The following is a 21,186-nucleotide window of genomic DNA, read 5'->3' as shown; positions in this document are numbered from 1 at the left end:
GTAGAGGAGGAACAGTGTGTTCACCATCTAGAGCCAGTGTCCATTATTATGGTGGTAACCATATAGGCCTTTTGAAGTCATTTAACATGAAACAGTCCTCTAAAATTGGGTGTGCACATTATACATTACACACACTTGTGTAATGCCATTCAATCTGCATGAGTATAAAGTGTTTCAAACTGAGGGAACACATACAGTCTGGAAACGGTTTAAATGGGGGGGGGGGTTGCATTTTGCAACTCATTTTACCGGCTAAGCCAAGTAAAATAAACCACTGCAGAGATTTGATGATAAAATGAGTAATGCAAAATGTGGTTGTTTTTGCACCAGCAGATCAACAGTCTACTTAAAGTGAACTAGTGATAAATTCATGAATTTGTGGTTGATTTGAAACCCATATTGTGGCACAAGTCAACTATGCTTACTGCAACCTCCTCTGCTGAGTCACTTTTTCTCATTCATTATCTACCATTAGGCTAAAAGGACAAACAATTTGACTTTTGAACATTTATAACCACTCTGGAATAATCTAACCCTGTGGCAATTTCCTGTGGAATCTATTCTGCCTCAAATCAATCACCTTTAAAGTTTCTACCAGATACTGCAGCCCTGGTTTAAATGTATCAGTGTGTGATTGGCCCCTGCATTGTGACGCCTCATCCGTGGACCTGTGAAAACAGTCACAAATCTGCTATAGTGGTACACTTCACTTGCACTCGCACAGTGACCAGTTTAGTCCTTATTATGTTGGCCAATGCATACACATCCATTGGCACACACATAAACACACACTCTCCTGCTGAGTCACTCACTCACTCTCTACCTCATTCACTACCTCACTCTCACAGACACACAAAATAAACAAACAGTCTCACCCCACCATTAGCAGATGTGTGTGAAATCAGTTTCCTTTGGCCTGACAGTAGGAGGTTTAAGGCCAAACTGAAGAAATGTGAGGAACATCAACCGAGCGAAGTTTCCTGTTTTATATTTGTTAAAATAATTTAACAATCTGCGCTACGACTTAAGTTCAGTGAATACACAAACATATACGTTTCCACAAGGAGTGGTGATACGAAACACAGTAATACACAGAGCTAAAACACATGGCAGATGGAAACTTAAGAAACTACAGAGCCGTAATGCTTGATTTACGACAACTACATGTAATAAATGAACATGAGTCCTAAAGCTGGAGCTGGTTAGCAAGACAATCTCACAGCCTGCAGATAAAGATTTGGCTTTCAGCTTCAGCCGTGTTGCCAAGTCTAAGGTTTCTGCAACATTCAACATCAACATTAACACCCTTTCCCAGACATCAAGCCTGTGGCCCAAAAAGAGACATAACCGTCAGTGATGAGGAGGAGTTTACTTGTGGATGTCATCATGACGGTTTTACTTGACAGTAAGTTTAGTGCAGTTAAACTATCAAGGTGGGTGACTGGTTAGACTGTTTGTTTAGCACCTTGTCCACACGGGTTAATTACCCGACCATCTGAGAATAAAAAGGTCCGTGTTAAAATCAGCATAATTTCACCCAGAGGTCAATTCCTGTCTGTCGTTCCTGGATTGTATTTGAACAGAGGAAGGCATGAATGAGAAGGGGAAATAAGGGACTGCAAGCCATGCTTTCCCTGTTATTAATATTCAGACGGCATCTTCCATGAATTCACTGGGCTCTGTGGCATGCAACACTGCGTTCTGTGGTTCCAAGCAGACTACAAACACGGACCATGGCTAGTTTACCGCCAACAGTGCATGGTGACATTGCTGATGTTCCACAGGCTGGTGAGGGAACATGCCTCCCATCTTGTTTACAATGAGTCATCCTCTGTAAAGTCCTGTCTTTCTCTGTGGACATGCTCAGTACTTTTCCAGCTCATGAGCACAGCTGGGCCTCTCGCCAGATGTTCTGAATTTAATGAGAGAAATGATCTTGGAGGGATTTTTTTCTTTCATTTTTTTTATTTTTTATTACGCAACAGAAAATAGGACAGAGGGATCTGGAAGGAAACTTGTGATTAATCTCAACAGGTTTAACACTCCAAACCAGAAATGCAATATTTTATGTGATTATCTTGTATGTGGTAATGTTGTCCAGCACCCTCTATGTAAACAAGTAAGAATTTATAGACCTCTGAGTGTATGTGAATTGAGTGTGAAGGCACCCCAAGATTGTTGTTCATCCTATGAATTACATATGTGATACTTGACACATTTTAGACAGAGAATCTGAAGAACTGTATGTTAAAATTGAACCTTGTTTGATATGATTCTCATTTTGTAGGCCTTAAACAACAACGTGTATAAGAATGTGTCACCCTATGGCTCCCTGAACAACATCGTGGATGGACTCAACTCCCTGACGGACCATTTCTCAGACCTTTCCCTTTCTTCAGAGCCAAGAAAACCCAACAAGAGACCCCCACCCAACTACCTGTGCCACCTGTGTTTCAACAAGGGCCATTACATCAAAGACTGCCCTCAGGTGAGACTCGTAACACACATGTATTACATAACCTAGCCTTCAGATGACACAAAGATCTTATCTTGGTGGGTGTAGATACATTTTAATTGTTTGATTACTAATCATATGTTTTGCATGTCTTTTCATTTGGTTTATACAAGCCAATGATGGCACTAAAGACTGTGCTTGCTCCAGCCAGTGCCTGTCTCTCTGTCTTGCTCTCTCTGTCTTGCTCTCCCTGTCTCTCTCTTTCTCTTTGGCTCTGGTCTGACCTACTTGTTAAACAGGCTGGCCTCTGTCTTCTGTAGTCATGTGTGTGAGTGTGTATATGTGTGCTTGTGTGCATCTTAACTGCCACAGCATTACACTACAAGAAGCCATCAGTTATAGCCATGATAAAGTTATTGGGCTAGTTCAAGGTGAAACTTGTAATGGATGTAATGTTAGCCGTGTTAGCATGCAAACACCATAACAGCGAAAAGTTTCTGACATGTAGTTAAAGATATTATATTAATTCACAAAGTCACAGTTGCATTCCTCTGCCTTCCAGTTCCCCACTGATTCAGTCTGTTATGATGCAGGGTTTTTTTTTTGTGAGGCACCATGGTAAATCCACCTTGAGGTCTAGCGTGGAGGTTATGAGCACACTAATGTGTGACTAATGGGGTGTCAGCTGCTGTCATCTCCCAATATCTAAACTCATCTTGGTCAGCACCCGGAGAAATTCCTGCCAATTTACTTTAAATGAGGTCTGAGCAGAAATGCCTTTTTTTAAGACTCTGGTCGGTAACCTGACGTAATACTAAAGGTTGTCGCAGACGGGCAGTCGCTCAATATCTAAATGTCAATGAGAGAAAAAGCTCTTGTACAAATATTGTGTTCATGTCTAGTAACTATAGCATATTTGAAGTGATACTTTAGAGTTTGCTGGAGTTGTTGAGGAAGGAATGGACTATGAAATTGCTGTGGTGGATCTGTCATTGTGGTGTTATATAGAGGCTTGTAAACTCCATGGCTGGGACTGCGGCCTGGAAGTGATCTGATTTCATAAGAGGAACACAATGGCACTTTCCCTCAGAATTGTGGAATTTTTACACAGAGTTGTTTTTTTTGTTGGACTCATGGTGCCTAATAATCTCTCTCTCTGTTTCTCTTATGCCTCTCCCCTATTTCTTCTCTCCCTTTTCCCTGGGTGAGGTGCAATAGCCTAACCCCAGCCCTAAGTTTCTTTTGCCTGGAATGGTAATGAGGAGCAGATGTGAGATTAAAATGCTTTGACTCGCTTTATGACATATGATAACTGGTCTCGGGAGGTCTGTAAAAGACCTGTGCACTGATGAAATATCTTCTGGACAGCTCCAAACTGCAATGTGTGGGAATTAGATCATCTATTGACAACTCCAATGGGGATTTTGTGTCGGAGTATATCATGCAACATGCTGCTTTTGCCCTTGTTTTCCCTTTATGTAATGCTGTAGTTGTTGATGTGAGCATTGATCAAGTGATAATCATATTCAACCTGAGCCGGTTTACATTAAGTAATATTAGTATGTTTATAACCATATTTCTAAAACCACATGCTGTGTACATTTAAAATGATTCTTACTGTGCCATTTTCAAATGAAATGGTTAAAATGTTGCTTTACTAAACACAACTCCCTAGACAGTAGAAGCTGTAAAATCAATCTTGCCATAGATGTAAGCTTTCAGGGGTGGACCTCAAAATCACGCTCAGTTGTCTTCTGGTTTATATTTCAGCTGTTCGTTAAACTGCCAACAGTTACTCAAAAAACAGAAAAGTCGCTGGACGGCCCCCACACCTACACAGTTCAACACCATCTCAGTTATTTAGGTCTCTCCTGGGCTTTTTTTCTCCATAAATTTACCTCCCATTTGTGATACATCCCTTTTTACACTATTGTCCAGTCACCTGTCATTGCATGCCTAGCCAAGGATAGTTGAGCCTTACTTAACCAGCTCGAGACCCAAATAACAGATGTGATACACATGTTGCAATAGAAACATGTTTTTAATGGCAACTTACCTACTGTATTAGCCAAGACTTGTGTCATTTTCCAAACAATATTTTCTTGTACTGCTTCACAAGGTGCAGTGATCAGTTGTGTGTCAGTGGAGTTTCTGGTATCTGCCTGCACTGGAATGCATTTGAGGATGAATGTGTCCCTACAAATTGTTTGGCCTGTCCAGAGGTGCTTTGCCAATGAAAACAGAGGCTCTTGCTTCACAGAGTGCTGATAAGTATGTCATCCTGGTCCAGCATGGAGAATCGCGTTTGATGACAATGTACAGTCTTCCTCTTCTACTACGTCTCAACATGTTTTATTGTGTTGTTTTGTGCTGTGACTTTTGTCATAAAGTTTAGGTCCATTGTAGTCCAAAAACTTTAACAATTATTCTGATGAACATGGTTACTGTAGTTTTTTGTTGTTCTGTTGTCAATCCCAAACAGCCTTGTGAAGGTAAATACTCATCAGAGCACCAAATCTGTGTTAATCCACAGCAGCAAATAGCCCCAAACAAATGCACCTTTTTGAGTAACGTTTATGCCAAGTTGTTTCATGAAATCACTTAATACTTAAAAGTCCAGTGTGTAACATTTAGGAAGATCTATTGGCAGAAATGAAACATAATATTCACAGGTATGTTTTTATTAGTGTATAATAATCAGCTGAAAATATGAATAGGTTGTGATTTTGTTACCTTAATGAGCTGTACAGAGGGAATGGATCCTCTTCCGCTGAGGCCGCCACATTGAATCACCATGTTTCTACTGTAGCCCAGAATGGACAAACCAAACACTGGCTCTAGAAAGGGCCTCTGCAGGTTCTCCTACATGCTTGGAAGGCTGAGCAATATTCATATGGTTGCAATCTGCAACTTCACTGCTAGATGCCACTGAATCATCTACAGACTGGGTACGCAAGTCAGAAAATATTAAGGGACAGACTTATGCATTTTTGGTTTTGGGCTTAGTGCAGCCTTCTGCACAACTACTTTTTTCTCTTCTTCTTCAGCCTCCATACATAATATACTACTTTGCACTAAGCTGTTGTCATGTAAGGCTTAAGGTTTGGCTTGAAAATAACTATCATTCTTAGGATTTGTTCAAATGTGTTAGTTACTGTTGACTGAATCATTTATTTTTACAACATTTGAATTGATGTATGATCAAATTAACTTGAGGTTATTAGAAAAAGATTATATAATATGCATTAAAATCACCTTACCTTTGCCAAAGATGACTTTTTTGCAGGCAAAGGAGATCAAAGATTTAGACAGTGGTGGATCCATCATCTTTCATTGCTCGCTTCAGAGAGAATAAGGGTTAGGCAATTAAATAGTTGAGGTTACCAAAGTGTTTATGCATTACTTGAAATTTAAGACCATTTTTTGTTATAACATGTTAATATTGGAAACACACAGAGGAGTTTGTGGCTGTGCAGGGAGAATAATTTTTCAGGGAACTCTTGGTAGTTGAGTGAAAGCCACAGGCCTGGCAGCAGCTGCCCAGTGCTCCCTGTCATGGGGACAGAGGTGTTATGTAAACTGGCTTTTATTCAGAAAATGAGGTCGCTCCCCACAGTTATGAGCAGAATGCCCCTCACTGCCACGCTTTGGCCCCCGTCCAAGATGTCTTCCACTTGCACTCATGATTTGGTTCTGTTCAGTGGACTAATCCTCTCAACAGTTGGCCCCCACTTTTGATTTGAGTGATCAAAATGATGCATTGAATGACATCTTCTTGCTATGTCTCCCTGTAGAAAGATTAACTCATGGAAAATGTCTTTGCCGGAATGCAGGTTTGTGGGTATGTGGGGGTGGCTGTTGCTGCTGTGTATGTTTTATGTGCGTCTCTGAGCTACAGTGGACTCCTGAGTTACTCTGCCCCATTCCTGGTCGCAATGCATTCCCCTGTTTCAGTCCTTCAGAATTATAGTTTCCTTTCCTCCCTTTTTTTTTTATTCTTCTGAGAAATTTCTGATATTTTGCAACTGGTAGAATACTTATGTTTATATTTAACGTTTAAAAGACAAAAATGACTGACATTACATTCATTACTTTTGCTTTCACTCTTTTGTCTATTTCTGTTGAAGTGCAACAATCAAAGTTTAAGTAAAAATGTTCTTCTTTAGTAAGAAGCTGATAAGATAATACGTTTTGGGGCCTTTTAAGCATATCTAACACATGTTGGGAAATATGCTTATTTACTCTCTTGCTAGGGGTTGAGGAGATATATTAGATTTTTGTTTTTTTACAGATTAAACAAACAAGATATCACATGTTAATCAGCGAGCTTTGTAGGACAAAGCAAGGCTAGCTGTTTCCCCTTGTTTACAGTCTTTGTGCTAAGCTAAGCTAACCTGCTTCTGCCTGCAGCTGCATATTTAACAGGCAGAGATAAGAGTGCTATCAGTCCTCTCATCTACTCCTTATCGAGAAAGCTACAAAGCATATCTCCCAAAATGTTGAACTTTAGCTTAAAGGGCCACTATAGCTGCTGGGTCTTCATCATTTTCATTGTTTGTATAGCATATATGAAGATAAAGAAAATGGTGATGGTGTACAGATTGTTCTTTTTTCACCAGTGCCAATGACTACACCATGTTCTATAAACATTCTGTAAATATAAAACAAGGCCGATAGAGAAGAAGCATCACAGTTACTGTGGTGATCAGACACACATGGAGCTCATTGATCCACATACAGAGACTTCTTCATCACACCAGGATAATGTGCCCTTTGTTCAAATAGCTATGATGTCAGTTGAATGTGTGTGTGTGTGTGTGTGTGTATATAGCATCAAAACATTACTTTTTCTTTTATCTCTGTAGAGATATCTGACTTGTTTACAGTGACTTGACATGGACCAGAATTTGTCCCATGCGACACATAATGCAGATATTGTGTTAAAGTTGTTGTACTCTGCTGAATGAATACGGATCTCCTGTTTCACTTTAAAAAGTGCAAGCACTGATTTCCTCTCATCACAGTCCCTGCCGGTCACTCAAGCCTGGGATTTGGTCACGTCTGCATCTCCTCCAGCATGCATCTGATCTGTATCTGTGACCATATGCCAATCACTGCGATGGACCTCACACCTTACATGATGGTCATTTCAGCAGCAGTCTGTCCTGTGTGACAAATGGTCACCATAATCTCCCATAACAGTGTCAACACGGAGACCTGGGGCGAGCTGTGAAGTGAGGGCCTCTTCACACCAGAGGCAAATCACACTTTGAGTAATGCGCGACTTGCCAAAATGTGTGCTTTTCCTTTGGTCGTGGTGATAAACTTAATGACTTGTCATTACTGCAGCCCACTTTGTCTACCATAACAAACATCAGTGGTTGTTGTTTTGACAAAATGTATTTGGTTTTAAATCTTCCAGTGTTTGCCTTCGACAGAGCAGTGATCTTTTTTCCGAATTGGTTGGCAGTCGTGCTGGGATAATTGTGCAACCACTTTGTTTTAATGTTTCAGTTTGTTTTTGTACTAGGCAATAGGGGGGATAATGTGTCAAATACACATTGCACATTTATAATTTACCAGTGTTACATCTCTGCAGAGCACTGCCTGTGTGCTTCCCTCTTGGAAAACATGTATTTTAGACCTGTGTGGGCACATCCAATTTCCTGCTGTTTGTAACTCTAATATTAAAGTCTTAATTGAATCAAGCCAGGGTCTGTAGATGAGTTCTGCCTTTTCAACATGCACTTTCTCTACCTTTTCTCAAATCAAATTTATTATGAGCAAGATTTTAGGGGGCCAAGATGTTAAGGCTGGTAGTATACTTATAGACTTGAGTGAAACTGTGTGTAATTGAAGATCTGTTAAAAAGAAAATGCTTGATGGATACTAGCAGCACCGTTATCTATTTTTTTTGTGTGTGTTTTTTTTTTATTCATATAAAAGTCCCAGATGAATATTTGCAAAAGGAGGGTAGGCTACCACATTCACATCTGGATGGAAGAATGTTCTCATTGTGTTATACTGTTGGGGTTTCAGCTGTAACAGTTAATCAGAAACAGTCAAAATGCCTTGCTCGTGGGTAACTCTCTTTGGAAAAAATCTCTTATTCACTTCACCTAGGTCATTTTAAAGCAACACTTCTTCCTCACCCGCTGAAGAGAGAGAATGTGGTTGCCATGCCTAGCCTGTAGCTTCCTGTAAAATCCACATTTTCCATTCAACAAAAAAAATCCTCCATCTGAAGTCTAGCTTAATATTCCTGTGTGCAGCTTCTGTCCTGTATTCAACCTCTGGCAAAACATTTGTCAACACTTGTATTGGAAATGGAAACGCTGTTAAACTGTCTAAAATAGCTTGCTAGCCCTCTTTGGTGCTGATTATCCAATAGTTCAACAGATTATGTTGGCTTAACATGGCTGGAGACATTGCTGGTCCCCTGGAGGCTAATGTTCCTGGGAGGAGAAAGAACATAGATCCTACATCTGTCCTTTAGCTTTTCTAATCTCTTTACATTTTCCTCTGCCTCCACCAGCTGTTTTCTGTCTTCTCGTCTTTGTTTCATTCTCCCTCTCTTTATGCATCCCGCAGTTTGTTAACCCTGTCGATAAACAGTCTTTCAACACCACAGTCACACTTCAACATTTGTCATGAGAGAGTGCTTCACATTTTACCCCCATGATCTCTGCGCCCTGGGGCCAATTCTGACACGGCTGCAGTTATTTGCTGTGGCAGGCGGGCAGTTTGGATGTGTCACCGTCATGGCACAGAGCACTATTGAGTTTGTGTGTGTCGGACACAGAGAAGGTATGGTTCGAGAGCCTGAGTAGAGCGCAAGAGCTGAGAGACAGCGAGCCAGCGAAAAAAAAAGGGGAGTGAGGGCACTTCCCCTGAAAGGAAATCAAAGTTAAAAGAATGATAAAAGTGTGGTTTCCTGCCAGCTGGTTTGTGTTCTGTACAGAAATCCCATTCTTCCTCTCAGATTTTGCTGAGACAACAATTGCACCACTTCCTGTTTTGGTAACCATGACATGTTTAACCTCATCTGTGGAACCGGCACACTGTTATATTTACCATAGGTAAACTTACAGCTGCTCCCAGATTAAAAGTTGAAATACAGTGATATGACAGTAGTAGCTCCAAGCTGCGTCATCAGCCATCTACTGACTTAGTGTCAGCTTATCCTAAATCAAAAGACACAATTTAGCTTCTTAGGTGAAGCTAAGCTGACACTAAGTCTCATCTCAAATGGATTGTGCACCTCCGATCATCTGATTAGTCCTTCCTTTCACACTCAGACTAAGGGTGAATTGTTTTTCTAGATGACTCCATTTGCTTATTTTTTTGAGGAATCTTATTGCTGTTACACTTCTGCGCTAGCAAAAATGAAGGCTGGAGTTAATAAAAGAAAATAAACAATGCTGTGTTTGGGGCAGTTGCTCGTCACATTGCTTTATGTAAGTCTGTCTTTGCTGCATGAGAGAAACCAGGTCACCGCTCTTCACCCTCTTTTATTTCCTGTATGTCTTATAGTACCTTAGCATAAACCCCTTTAAATATGTTACTGTCTACAGAATACCATCCCACTTCTACAGCCAAGACTACAGTATGTCAGGATATTTGAAAAACGCACACTAAAGAAAGACCCAGCACTTATTTGTACAGTAACAACACTTTGGCTTGTGTTCTTAACAAGACTACAGTGTTATGGGGGTCAGCAGCCATACACCGAGGTTTCAGGAACTAGAACAGGATGGTTCGCCTTTCACTGAGGGAGGAGGGAGGGATCAGAGGGTCAAAGGTCCGATTTTCACTACAGCATGATGTCCTGTTAGCACACCAGGGCCAGAGGGTTTTCTTAGCTCATACTGAATGTGTAACGTCCTCTGGTAAATCACATCAGTATTGTCAACCCCTCTATATACTATACAGGTCCATCATATATAGTGTGCAATATCACTGTTCCTTTGTATGTTTGAATGTATTCATTCTAGAGAATTTCCCCGTACAATGACTAACAGTTAAATAATGTTGCATTGTTTTTTGTTGATTGATGCAAAGAGATGCAACCATTAGTCATTAGTCAATTATTTAGTTGATCGACAGAAAATTAATCAACTTTTGTATAGTTATTCAATTGTTTCAGTTATTTTTCTAGCAAAAATGGCTAACTTTTAATGGTTCCACTTTCTCAAATTATAGAAATGGCTGTATTTCCTGGTTTTGCACACAGCAAATTGTATATCTTTAGGGTAGATAAGACATTTGAAGATGTAAAAATGTGATGGGCAGATTTCACTATTTTCTGATGTTTTACAGACCATTAATCCAGAAAATAATAATGGTTATTTTCAGCCCTAGGATGCAGCAGTTTAGGTTCAGAATGATGATGATGTGGTCCCTTTGGATCTTGTTTCTCTCTCATGACGTTGTATGAAACTTACATACTAAAGGAGTGATAGCCAAACCTCTTTTACAACTGAAAAATACATCTAATTGGAATTTAAATTACCTGATTAAGCAACACTTTACATAAGGTGTTTACATTATTTAATACACCCACAGTTACCATAGCCCCTTGTCTCTCCACTTTAACTCAGTTGTAACTGAGACAGGTAGAGGGTGAAAAGGACTTCAGACCGGACTGGAGTTCCACACACCAAACCACCAAACTCATGCATTCTCACCCAACCAGCAACTAACTTTCATGCTTATCTCCACTGGTTGATCGGTATGTTGTCGAACTAATTGCTCCTCGTAGCGGCACCAACTCTTGTCACATGTGAGCAACAAAGATTCTTCCGTGATACGGGACAGACGGACAGAGAGGATGGACAACCAGACGGACAGGCAGGGACACTGAGGTTGCAAGTGCTGGCACACAGGACTGGGTTTGGTGTCAAGAGATCAGGGACTGACACTGCTGGCTTTGTGTTGTGCTTGAATGGGCACCTTAGGGAGAGACTGTGGTTCTGAATGGGCACCATTGGGAAAAGCCCAAGTGGTGGGAATGGAGGCTGGTAATTAAGGCAGTCATTGTATGTCTGTAGGATCTGTTAGACAGAGAGGTCAGGAAGGCAGGCCTGTATTGTTCCCCCAGCAGGGCCCTCACTGCATCGCAGTGGTGCGTCAGACTCAAGTATGTTTGGATAGATCCTTGGATCTTACAGAGAAAGAAAAGAATTACAACAACAAACCACACAGGCGGTCCTATATAGTCTGCTTGTCTGTATGTAAACATATAGACTATAGGGGCCTCTTATGTGGTTTTGATTTTGCAACTGTTTTTTTTCCTCTCTCTTTATGTTTAAGTATCTTGAAGTCCTTCTCTGGCAGACTACCCAGGACCCAGGGCTGTTTTAACCATAGATTTAGACACAGTTGTGGTCAATATGTGATGCCACAGGGGTGTGTGTGTATTTAGTAGAAGTGAGCCCAAATCAGCCTAACAGTATCATGTAGCAGTGGTTAACTGTGTTTTATTTATTTTGCACAAATTAAGAATCAATCGAAGGAGATAAAAATAACGTAGTAATGAACAGTGAGAGAAAAACAACCTAATTATAACTAACTAACTGTGTATCTTGTACATAAAAGTACACATTTGGAAAACAGTAATATGTAATATGTCTTCGAAGTTGAAGTTTATTTTAAATAAAGGAGCCGAAAAAAGGGATTTGGATGAGGAACATGTTATTATGGGTTGTAGAAAATATACTATGTTGCAGTATTAAAATTAAGGGTAAATTAACCCTTTACCACCTGTCCCACTTGCTGGATTGTAGTACTCTGTAGAACGTGCATGGAACTACTGGTAAAACTTAAATAAATATGAACATGCAATGTGTATCTATCAACTGATTAGACTTATATAGAAGAATCTATAGAAGTAAATAGTTAAAGAATGAAGATATGAACTCTTGTTTACTGTAACATATCAGCATAGGAAATAAAATGATATAACTGGGCCACTGTATTGAGATGTTTTGGCTTGATTGCAGCCATCCCAGTTAATAAGGTATTAAGACTTTCTTAATTATATTATTAGATATACTAGTTACTGTCACAGACTTGTGTTCTGTCCAAGTCAAGTCTAATTGTAGGTCGTATTTTTTCACGTAACTCATGTACTGCTTCTGTATCTTTAAAGTGAAAATAGATTTAAGTGACTGCCCCTTTACTTACTGTAAAAAGGACAACCCTGCATTTCATTTAGAAACTTTTTCTGTCCTTCCTCTCTATCTGTGTGCGCTGCCCTGTAGTATGTCGGGAAGTTTCTGGCAGGGATGAAGGCTGGGGGGGAGGTGCACCATGGGAATGTTTTTACTGGGTGACCCCTGATCTTCCTTCCAGTTGCAGCGAGGGCTCTGAAGGCCCTGCGCCTGTCTCTGCTCCAACACTCACTCAGTCAGGTTACCAAAGAGAGAGACTAAGAGTGAGTGGAGAATGTCCTCTAAACAGATAAGGCTTATCAGGGATGCTGGAGACACGCTGCATCAGACAGCTTTCTTCTTTAATATCATCCCCGCTGTGAAAAACAGATGTGGCCTCTACCTGTCAACATATTTTATTTTTGAGGAGTTATACAGAGAAAGAGCCTTTATAGCGAGGGCATTGAGAAACCATATAGGGCCATAGGTCCAATATAGCATTGACACTGTGACACTGAGATTAGTAACACACGTGTACAGTATATCTGGCAGAGTGACTTACAAAAATATACATAACACACACACACACACTCTCATAAACGAATCCACCCACGTACACACAACTATAGACATTACAGGAGCAGTAGTATGATCTTTCTGTGCCAGATGATAAGATGTTTTGTGCACCTCTGTATGCTCCGGTCTGCTACCCAACCTGCTCTTGTCATTCATTGGATTGGTAACCCAACGCTGCTGTGCAGCTGCACAGCTCATTGGGCTTAGTGGGACCGAGGCTAAGTCCAAGGCTAGGAGAGGGCAGGGGAGAAATTCATACCCACGGCCCCACTTAGTATTAGCCCTTAACGCCCTGTAAATATGGTAAGTGTAGAAGTATGGTTAACTTATCCAATGTCTGTGAAAAGAGACAGCTTCCACGTCAAACTGGTGCGTTGATGGAGCTGAGCTTCTAGGTTCATCCAGGAGAGATTCCACAGCTACGGGTCCAGTTGGCCCGTACTTGTGTTTTCTATGAATGAAGCATGAAGAGAGAAAAAGGATTCTGTCAAAAACATCAGCTTTAAAACAAGAGAGTGTTATTGGTATGAAGCAAAACACCCACATGCTTGACTCTCAGGGGTATCCATCAGTCATCCAAGAACATGACACTGAGATCCGTGGCCGATTAGGGAAGCTGGGTTGTGGAAATCTAGGAATCTGGGAATAAGGTTTTGGCAAAGAGTGCACTGGCATGGTGATATGCCTCTGCAGCTGTCTTGGACACGGATGACGTGGGTCTGTTACTGAGGAGAAAAATTTTGACATGCACATACTTATGCACATGTGCATGTATGGCATGTCCAATTGCATGCATGCATTGAAATTAACTGGGGCACCGGTCTGTTGGAGCATAATCAACATATTTTGGGGAGAAATTTACTTGAAAATAAATATCCTTTTATTATTTGGTTGGGCAAAATTAAACATAAGCGCATTAATTGTCATAACATTGAAACAAGCTGCTTACAACAACTCATAATACAAGACCTCCACCTCCAGTTTATCAAAACAACCAGAAATTGCAGGTCACCAAATTTCATTTGTAAGCAATAACATTATTAAAGATGACTTAGCTGAGATTTGTTTTAATCTAAATCAACAGATCAGCATATTGTAACTCAATTCCATTTTTTTTCACTGTAATTGAATGCTGTTGAAGATGTTTTACTTAACTAAGCCACAGAAAATCTATTGTCAAAAGTCAAAAACAAATGGATGTTATTGGGTTGTAAAAAGAAATAAAGCTAATCTTATTCAACTGATCAAAAATGTTCCTCTGGGGTATTTCTGCTGTGTTTGTGGGAAGTTGACAGTCTTTTACTTATGCCATGTGTTTGTTTTATTACTGCAGAGGTGCAGCAATCCTGCCTATATATCTTTGCTCTTTGTTTCATTTGAAAGGGACAAATGCAAATAGAATTGAATCCATAACAATTTTATGATCCAGCATACTGTTCTTGTAAATGCACTTCAGCAGTTTCGCAGTGGGCATTGATGACATTTAATAGCACAAAATACCTTTTTTGATCGTTTCTGGCACAGCCTCTCCACTTATCTACATGACTGACAGCTGTGGGATGTTTTATCTTTGGAACAGCTGTCTTGATTTGCCTTTCCCCTGTGTGATATCTCAGCATGTCAAAGAACAGACTAAACATAAGTGATATGCCCAGTACTGTTACGGGACTCCACTGGAGTCTGAGAAAATGTTAAACCTTGACACTCTCTTTGTTTCAAGATCTTTTAGAGAGCATTTTGTGTATGCTGTGGCTCAGTATCTGTCTCTTCCAGTAGAAACACACACATACAGTACATAGACACACACACACACACATTCACACAGTGTACTTACTCTGCCAAGCAGAGGCCATTTCCTAGAATGAACTATTTTGGCGTCTCCATGGAGCTGGAAATGGACTTGTGGTTATTCTTTAAAACAGTTGGAGTGGTTGTCCTCTTGAAATCCTCTCTCTGTATCACAGTGAGATAACAAACCCATTTATAAAGACTTGTGATCACGGCGGTTAAACCCAGGAACCCACAAGGGAAAAACTTGAGTGTCTCTGCTCACTTAGAAATATTTTGTTTCAGGTCATTTTAAATACATTGCTGTCCACCTTAAATAGACTGCAGTGATGATATTTGTTGCACTATTTCAGGTTCATGTGGGTTTGTGACCCTTTAAGGAAGTGTTAAGATTAAAGCTTTCAAATAGCTGTGGATTTTATACTGAGATTGTTATGGTTTATTTCCACATAAAATATGTTTTACTTTTCTCTGTCCACTACTACTTCCTGCTGCTTCCGTCACATATTCCACATAAGAGAGGATATATGAAGCAAAATACTTAATGACAGCACAAATGCCTCATAGGCATATTTAGACCTGGAAACAACTGGGATGTGCTATTGTGAGTAAACTGCTTTTTATAGGGTAATGAAATGTCAAGCACATATGAATAGCTCAAATAAAGAGCTTCTAGAATATGAAACCTTTTTTAAGAATAGCACCCTGACCCACATGGGTGCAGAGCAGGTTCAGACAAGTGAGTGACTGGCCAGTGATGGGGAATTTAGAGGAGAAGTCATATCTAGTGAGCTCATGTACCATTTGCTGACTAATATTAAGAAAAATAATTTGTCTCTGAGTCTATTTTATCAATACATGAATCCATTTGCATATTACAGATAGACAGTTTACATGTTTAAGTGTTTTTCAAGTGTTAATATACGTATTTTGCACCTTGTCAGAGGAAAGTGTTACAAATAGTTTCTTGAAAGTAACACTGTTATGCCAGCTCTCTGTCTGTCACCACACTTACAAATAAGGAGGTGACTGGAAATTCAATTAAATTAAAGTTATTTAAATGTACAGGTACATTTAAATAGCTTTAATTTAATTGAATTTCAATGAATAGCTCAGTAATATAGACTTCAGTGGACATGGGTGACACATTACATTTTACACTTGAAAATAAGCAGCAGTGTTAGACTGAGATTATTATGTACTAATGATGTGCACTGGCATTATCAGAGTATAATTCAGTATAGAGCTGAAACAATCAGTCAGGTAATGAATAAACAGAAAACTAATATTCAGTTATAATTTTTAAAGCAAATATGCCAAACTTTTCCTAGTGTGCAGTATTTTCCTGCACAGTCTGAACCCATTATATCTACTAGCCAACTAAGTTCAGTTTTTAAGACAATGTGGTTTCACCTCTTCTTCTATCATCTGCCCCATTTGTTTGATTTGTCAAATCTGAAAGAAGAATTTATGACCTTGGGGTTATACTGTGTGTGTCTACGTGAGAAAAAGCTTGTATTAAAGTTGTGTCTGTAGGATAAATGCGTGCATGCAGGCGCTCAGATTGGCGGTACCAGTGCCAGTGTGTTCTCAAACCCAAGTGTGTGTGATTGAGGCTATGTGCAGTACATGATTGTGTAATTCTGTGGTTTATATTTAGAGACAACTGTACAAGATAAGAATGCTTATCTCAGCAGTTGTAGATGTGGAGCTGTGAAGCAACGGAAGGAATACGAGTCGGTTACGCACCACAGTGATCTCCGCCATCACAGCCAACATACTACAGTACTTCACTGTTGTTTGAAACATATAAATATATAGCCCGATACCCACAACTGCAGTCTTTGTTGAGTAACTGAGAATACTGTAAGAAGAAGATTATGGATTAATGGATAATTCTAAAATGCATGTGCAAGGTCAAAACCACATTGATGGTGAAAACATCGATATTCACTTAGCAGGCTTTCTTTTCTGCTGTAACAGGTTGGAGACACAACTGCAAAACCCCGCTGTCCTCTGTGGTGTGTTTACAAGCAGCAGAGAGTTTGCTTAAGTGTGAGGTTCAGTGTTTCAGAGCTCCATGAACCACATCTTGGAGCTTTCAGCTGTACTGAAAAAGACCAAACCACATGATTAATAGATATATGGTTACGGAAACACTATTATGAAAAGTTCAGGAAATATTTTCCCGTCGTGTCTCGGTGAAGGATCAGGCATGATTGACGCTTTGATCTTTTTTGATGTTTCACAGAGGAGAGCCAGTTCTCAGGTCGAAACCACATCCAGGTTCCTGCCTCTCCCCCTTGTAGCATTCATCAGACCGCTACGGCTAGCACGCTAACTGAAACCACATTAAAGCAATTAGAAGTCTTATCAGAAATGCTACGGTTAATGAGCAAACCAAACAAAAACTCTAAAAGACTCAAAGCTAACATTGTGGACTGAACCCCATCCGCTGTATCTGTAAATCTATCTCTTTCTGAACGGCAGCCAAACCAAATAGAGATCCTAAGATGAGGACACGAGAGCAGACACAGATATGCGCACGGACACACTCGTGCACACTCACACGCACACGGAAATGCAACACACACAGGTTTTCGGGGCCGTTTTGGTGTTCTTGTGTTGCTCTCTTGAGTGATGTCCTGGGGGATGCGGAGAGGCAGAGCTGGGCCTGAGCTCCTCCGCTGCTCCTTTGTTTACACTGATGGTTTCCAGATGCTAGCTAGTGATCGGAGCACTACAGAACGCTGGGGGAGCAGCCCAGCAGTTTGGGGCTTGAGCCAGGAGGCCAGGATTAAGGCAGCTCTATCTGGGATACTTGAAAAACACAGCTTTGCTTTGTAATAACTTTGCAATTGTTTCCAAAGGCTGAGAGAGTGTGAGAAAAGTGATTATGAATTCCCTTTTGCACATGGTGATGGTGATGTTGAAGTGTCACAAACGTTGTCCACATTAATTGGGGGGCGACGCATGCAATGCGTAGGTCTAAGGTCATTAAGTGTAATCATTAGTCACAAAATGTAGACTCAGATTAATTGCATCTGATTGTAATTAACATATTTGTTTTGCTCAGTAATTTGATTGTATGTCTCTTTAAACAGGCTCCAGCTTGTGGCAGCACGAGTACATTGTCCTTCTCTTCTACAGAACCCTGTTTGGGGGAGATTGTTTTTATAAACTGAGGTGCATTGTGCTCGAGCGAGGGCAAATTTATCACTTTAGCAGCACACCTGTTCCTCCCGTCACTTTCAGCCTCAGCCACTTTTCTTTACAGGCATTAGAAAGGAGACAGCTGCACCAGCAAAGGAGCCGCCCAGAGAGAGAGAGTGAGAGAGAGAGAGGTGAGAAAGATGGCAGCGAAAAAGAGAGACGCACAAGAAAACAGTGGCTGTATTTAGAGCATGTAGTGCATGGTGGGATTGATAAATAGTCCCCATAATGCACCTGGCTGAGGTTCTGGCACAGGGATGGGGCTGTTTAGTCCAGCAGCGGAAACAGCGAATAAAAAAAATGCTTGTTCTGTGTGCAGTGAGACACAGCTGAGGTGGTGACAGTGTCATTCTTGTGAGAGGCTTGAAGCAGTGGCCATCTGCACGCCTCTCACTTGGCCCTCAGTTTTGACTAACAGGGCGAAGACTGCATCCTCAGATCTTTATTCTTTAATTGCTGTGATGTCAGATAACGTGGGTAGTGATGGTCAAGGGTACAATGATTTATCAAAGGAACTGTTGAGACAAAAAACTCCTCCTAAATAGAGAGCATTTTTGTTTTCTTTGTTTTTAGAGGTGCCATGTGGATAATACACTTAGGAAAATGTAACGTGTGAAAGTATGTGACTTCTTCTTCCTTTTTTTTCTATTTTTTTGGACGTATTTTCATGTTCCAGATCTGAATTGCCTTGGTGTGGTCAACCCAAACCAAACTGTGCACTAAGAATTGTTGTGCAAGTATTATTTGCCCCATGTGACCCGGCAAAGTTTTCTGCTCCTTCTGGTGTGGTCGGACAAACAACCTCAGGCTTTTCCTTTTACAGTGTACTGAATTATGCTGTGACTCACTGACCTGTCTGGGGCTCACTGATCATGTAACTCTATGGTGCGGTGATGGGAACATCAAATCATGGTGAAGAATCTCACATTATCATAAAGAACATCGAGTCTCTGTACTCTGCTTTGAGTAGGAGCCTCGTCATTTTCCCTTTCAGATGTTTAGGTTTATTTGAAGACATTTCAAACACTCAAAAGACTGTATTATTCATATATAGCTGTGCTGCATTTGCCAACAGAGACCCTGCTCTCCAAATCCAGACCAGTAAAGTGGTTGCATACAGTTACCACCAACCATTTTCCAAAGCCTCACTGTTGTTTTACCCAACAAATCCCTTGATTTCCCATAGAAGTGGACAAACCACCGAATGGCATGTGACATTTGCATAAAAACCCAAGCTTTACTGTATTGTCAGCGCTGTCTCCTCGTATTTGTTGTTTGTGGACTGACTGTGGGCAATATCTGGAGCCCAAACCCACTGTAGGTAGATGTCTCCTCTAATATGTCGAGAAAGTATGAAATCCCATATCCACAACCTTGAAAGTCTTTTAGAATGTTTTCTCTTAACGTTTGGTTTGGAAGGGACATCTAATATTAAAACCAAGGCTAACCTATCCAGTTGCTAGAGACAGAGGATTAAGGGTTCAGGTTTTTGAGGCAAGTGTCTGAGAGTATACAGTCTGGTGTCTGTCCACTGGTCATTACTCTTTGTCTGGAATGTAAGATCAACACAAAGGCAAGATCACCTTAAGGCCCCAGACAGTGGTCTGGACCACATTTTCTCAGTGGTCAGTAATAGACTTATTTTCGTGATTTACACTGGAGCACAATTTCAAGATGGTTATGTAGCAAAATGATATTCAAACTGCAGTTTCAGAGTCAGATTCTTTGACTGCATACCTTTCAATCAATTTCACGGTGTTAGCTGAATTACCCTGAAATTTAAAGACATCACAGTGGGTGCTGTCTAGACCGGGATCACTTAACACACACTTAAACACACCTCTTCATATTCAGTAATATACCAGCACTAGCGCACATGCTTCAAATTCTTAATACTGTGTTTGTATAACATATGTGTCTTCAAAATCGACCCCCCCCCCAGAGAACTGTCTCCGCATTCCTCCACATGATAATGAGTCCAATCCACTGTAGTTGTGGCCAGAGCTGCAGTGGTTAGTTAACGCTGTTTTATCCCCCACCTCTCTCTCTTTATCTCTCTCTCTGTCACTCTTTCCCTCTGCCTCTCTCTCTGTCTCTCTCTCTGAAATGTATAGCCTAATTGAAAACAGAGCAGTGATTTTACGACGGCTCTCAGTGTTTCTCCTGTTCTGCCCCTATGGAGGCCATCTGCTTTGGATTAAGATTTCCTCCTCCTTCTCTCTCTTTCTCTCAGTTTCTCCTTCCCTCTCTCCACCCTTCTGAGAGGGGCTGATTGGAGGGTCTCTCCACAGTTGGCTCGGGCAACCGTGGGGTTTGTGGTATTTGTCCACTTTACTTTCTCTCCTTGTGTTTGTTTGATTCTAGAGCGGCAGGTTTTTTAGACTGCCTTCATTACGGGATCCTCAATGAGCAGGAGGCTGCTTCACATCCAACTCCAACCTTAATTTCTTCTCAGTCTTAATAAGCTTTCTCCTGTTTCTGTTCATCTTGTTTCTCATTTTTGTCTACTTTGTCTTACTGTCTCTTGCGCAGCTCTGTTTATACTATTTAATGCAGTTTGTGAGCTCATTAATCCTGCAGTGTAAGCCAAAGAGTGATCTGTGTCCTTGTAGCAGGGCTAAACTCATGAGTGGGAGTAGTGCAGGAAATTGTGTGCCGAGATTTTCCAGTTTTGTCTCAAGAGTGTATGAAAACCTGTGGATGTGGAATTTATTGAGAGTTTGTGTGTGTGTGTGCACTTGCGTCTGGGTGTTAGGGTAGAGGGACAAGAGGAGATAGAGGCATTGTGTGTGGTCGTGTTTTGATATTGCATCAGTGAATGTGTATCACATGTGTATATGCTTCATTTAACAGTTCACTGACCTGTAGTATGTGAGCATGTGTGTGTGTGATATGTTGAGTCCCTGCTGTGATGTGGACCAAAGGAGGATGTGGTCACTAGTTGTGGTTATGGAGCCACACTGTCTTCTCTATGGACACTGTCCTCTCCACACACACACACAC

The 21,186-nt window shown here is 40.8% G+C and overlaps 1 protein-coding gene across 1 annotated transcript in view; it reads left to right on the top strand.

Annotated features, from left to right (window-relative positions):
- zcchc24 (zinc finger, CCHC domain containing 24) overlaps window positions 1-21,186 on the top strand; it is a 33,662-nt gene that overhangs the window by 1,613 nt on the left and 10,863 nt on the right. The window contains exon 2 of the mRNA XM_035664036.1: window positions 2,288-2,488. Within this exon, the coding sequence (XP_035519929.1) occupies window positions 2,288-2,488 (201 nt within the window). The remainder of the gene's footprint in view (window positions 1-2,287; window positions 2,489-21,186) is intronic.

Source organism: Morone saxatilis, unplaced genomic scaffold (assembly GCF_004916995.1).
Source record: "Morone saxatilis isolate NCDOM2014 unplaced genomic scaffold, NCSU_SB_2.0 Contig19, whole genome shotgun sequence".
Classification (NCBI taxonomy): domain Eukaryota; kingdom Metazoa; phylum Chordata; class Actinopteri; family Moronidae; genus Morone; species Morone saxatilis.
This window is presented reverse-complemented; position numbering and strand designations above follow the sequence as displayed.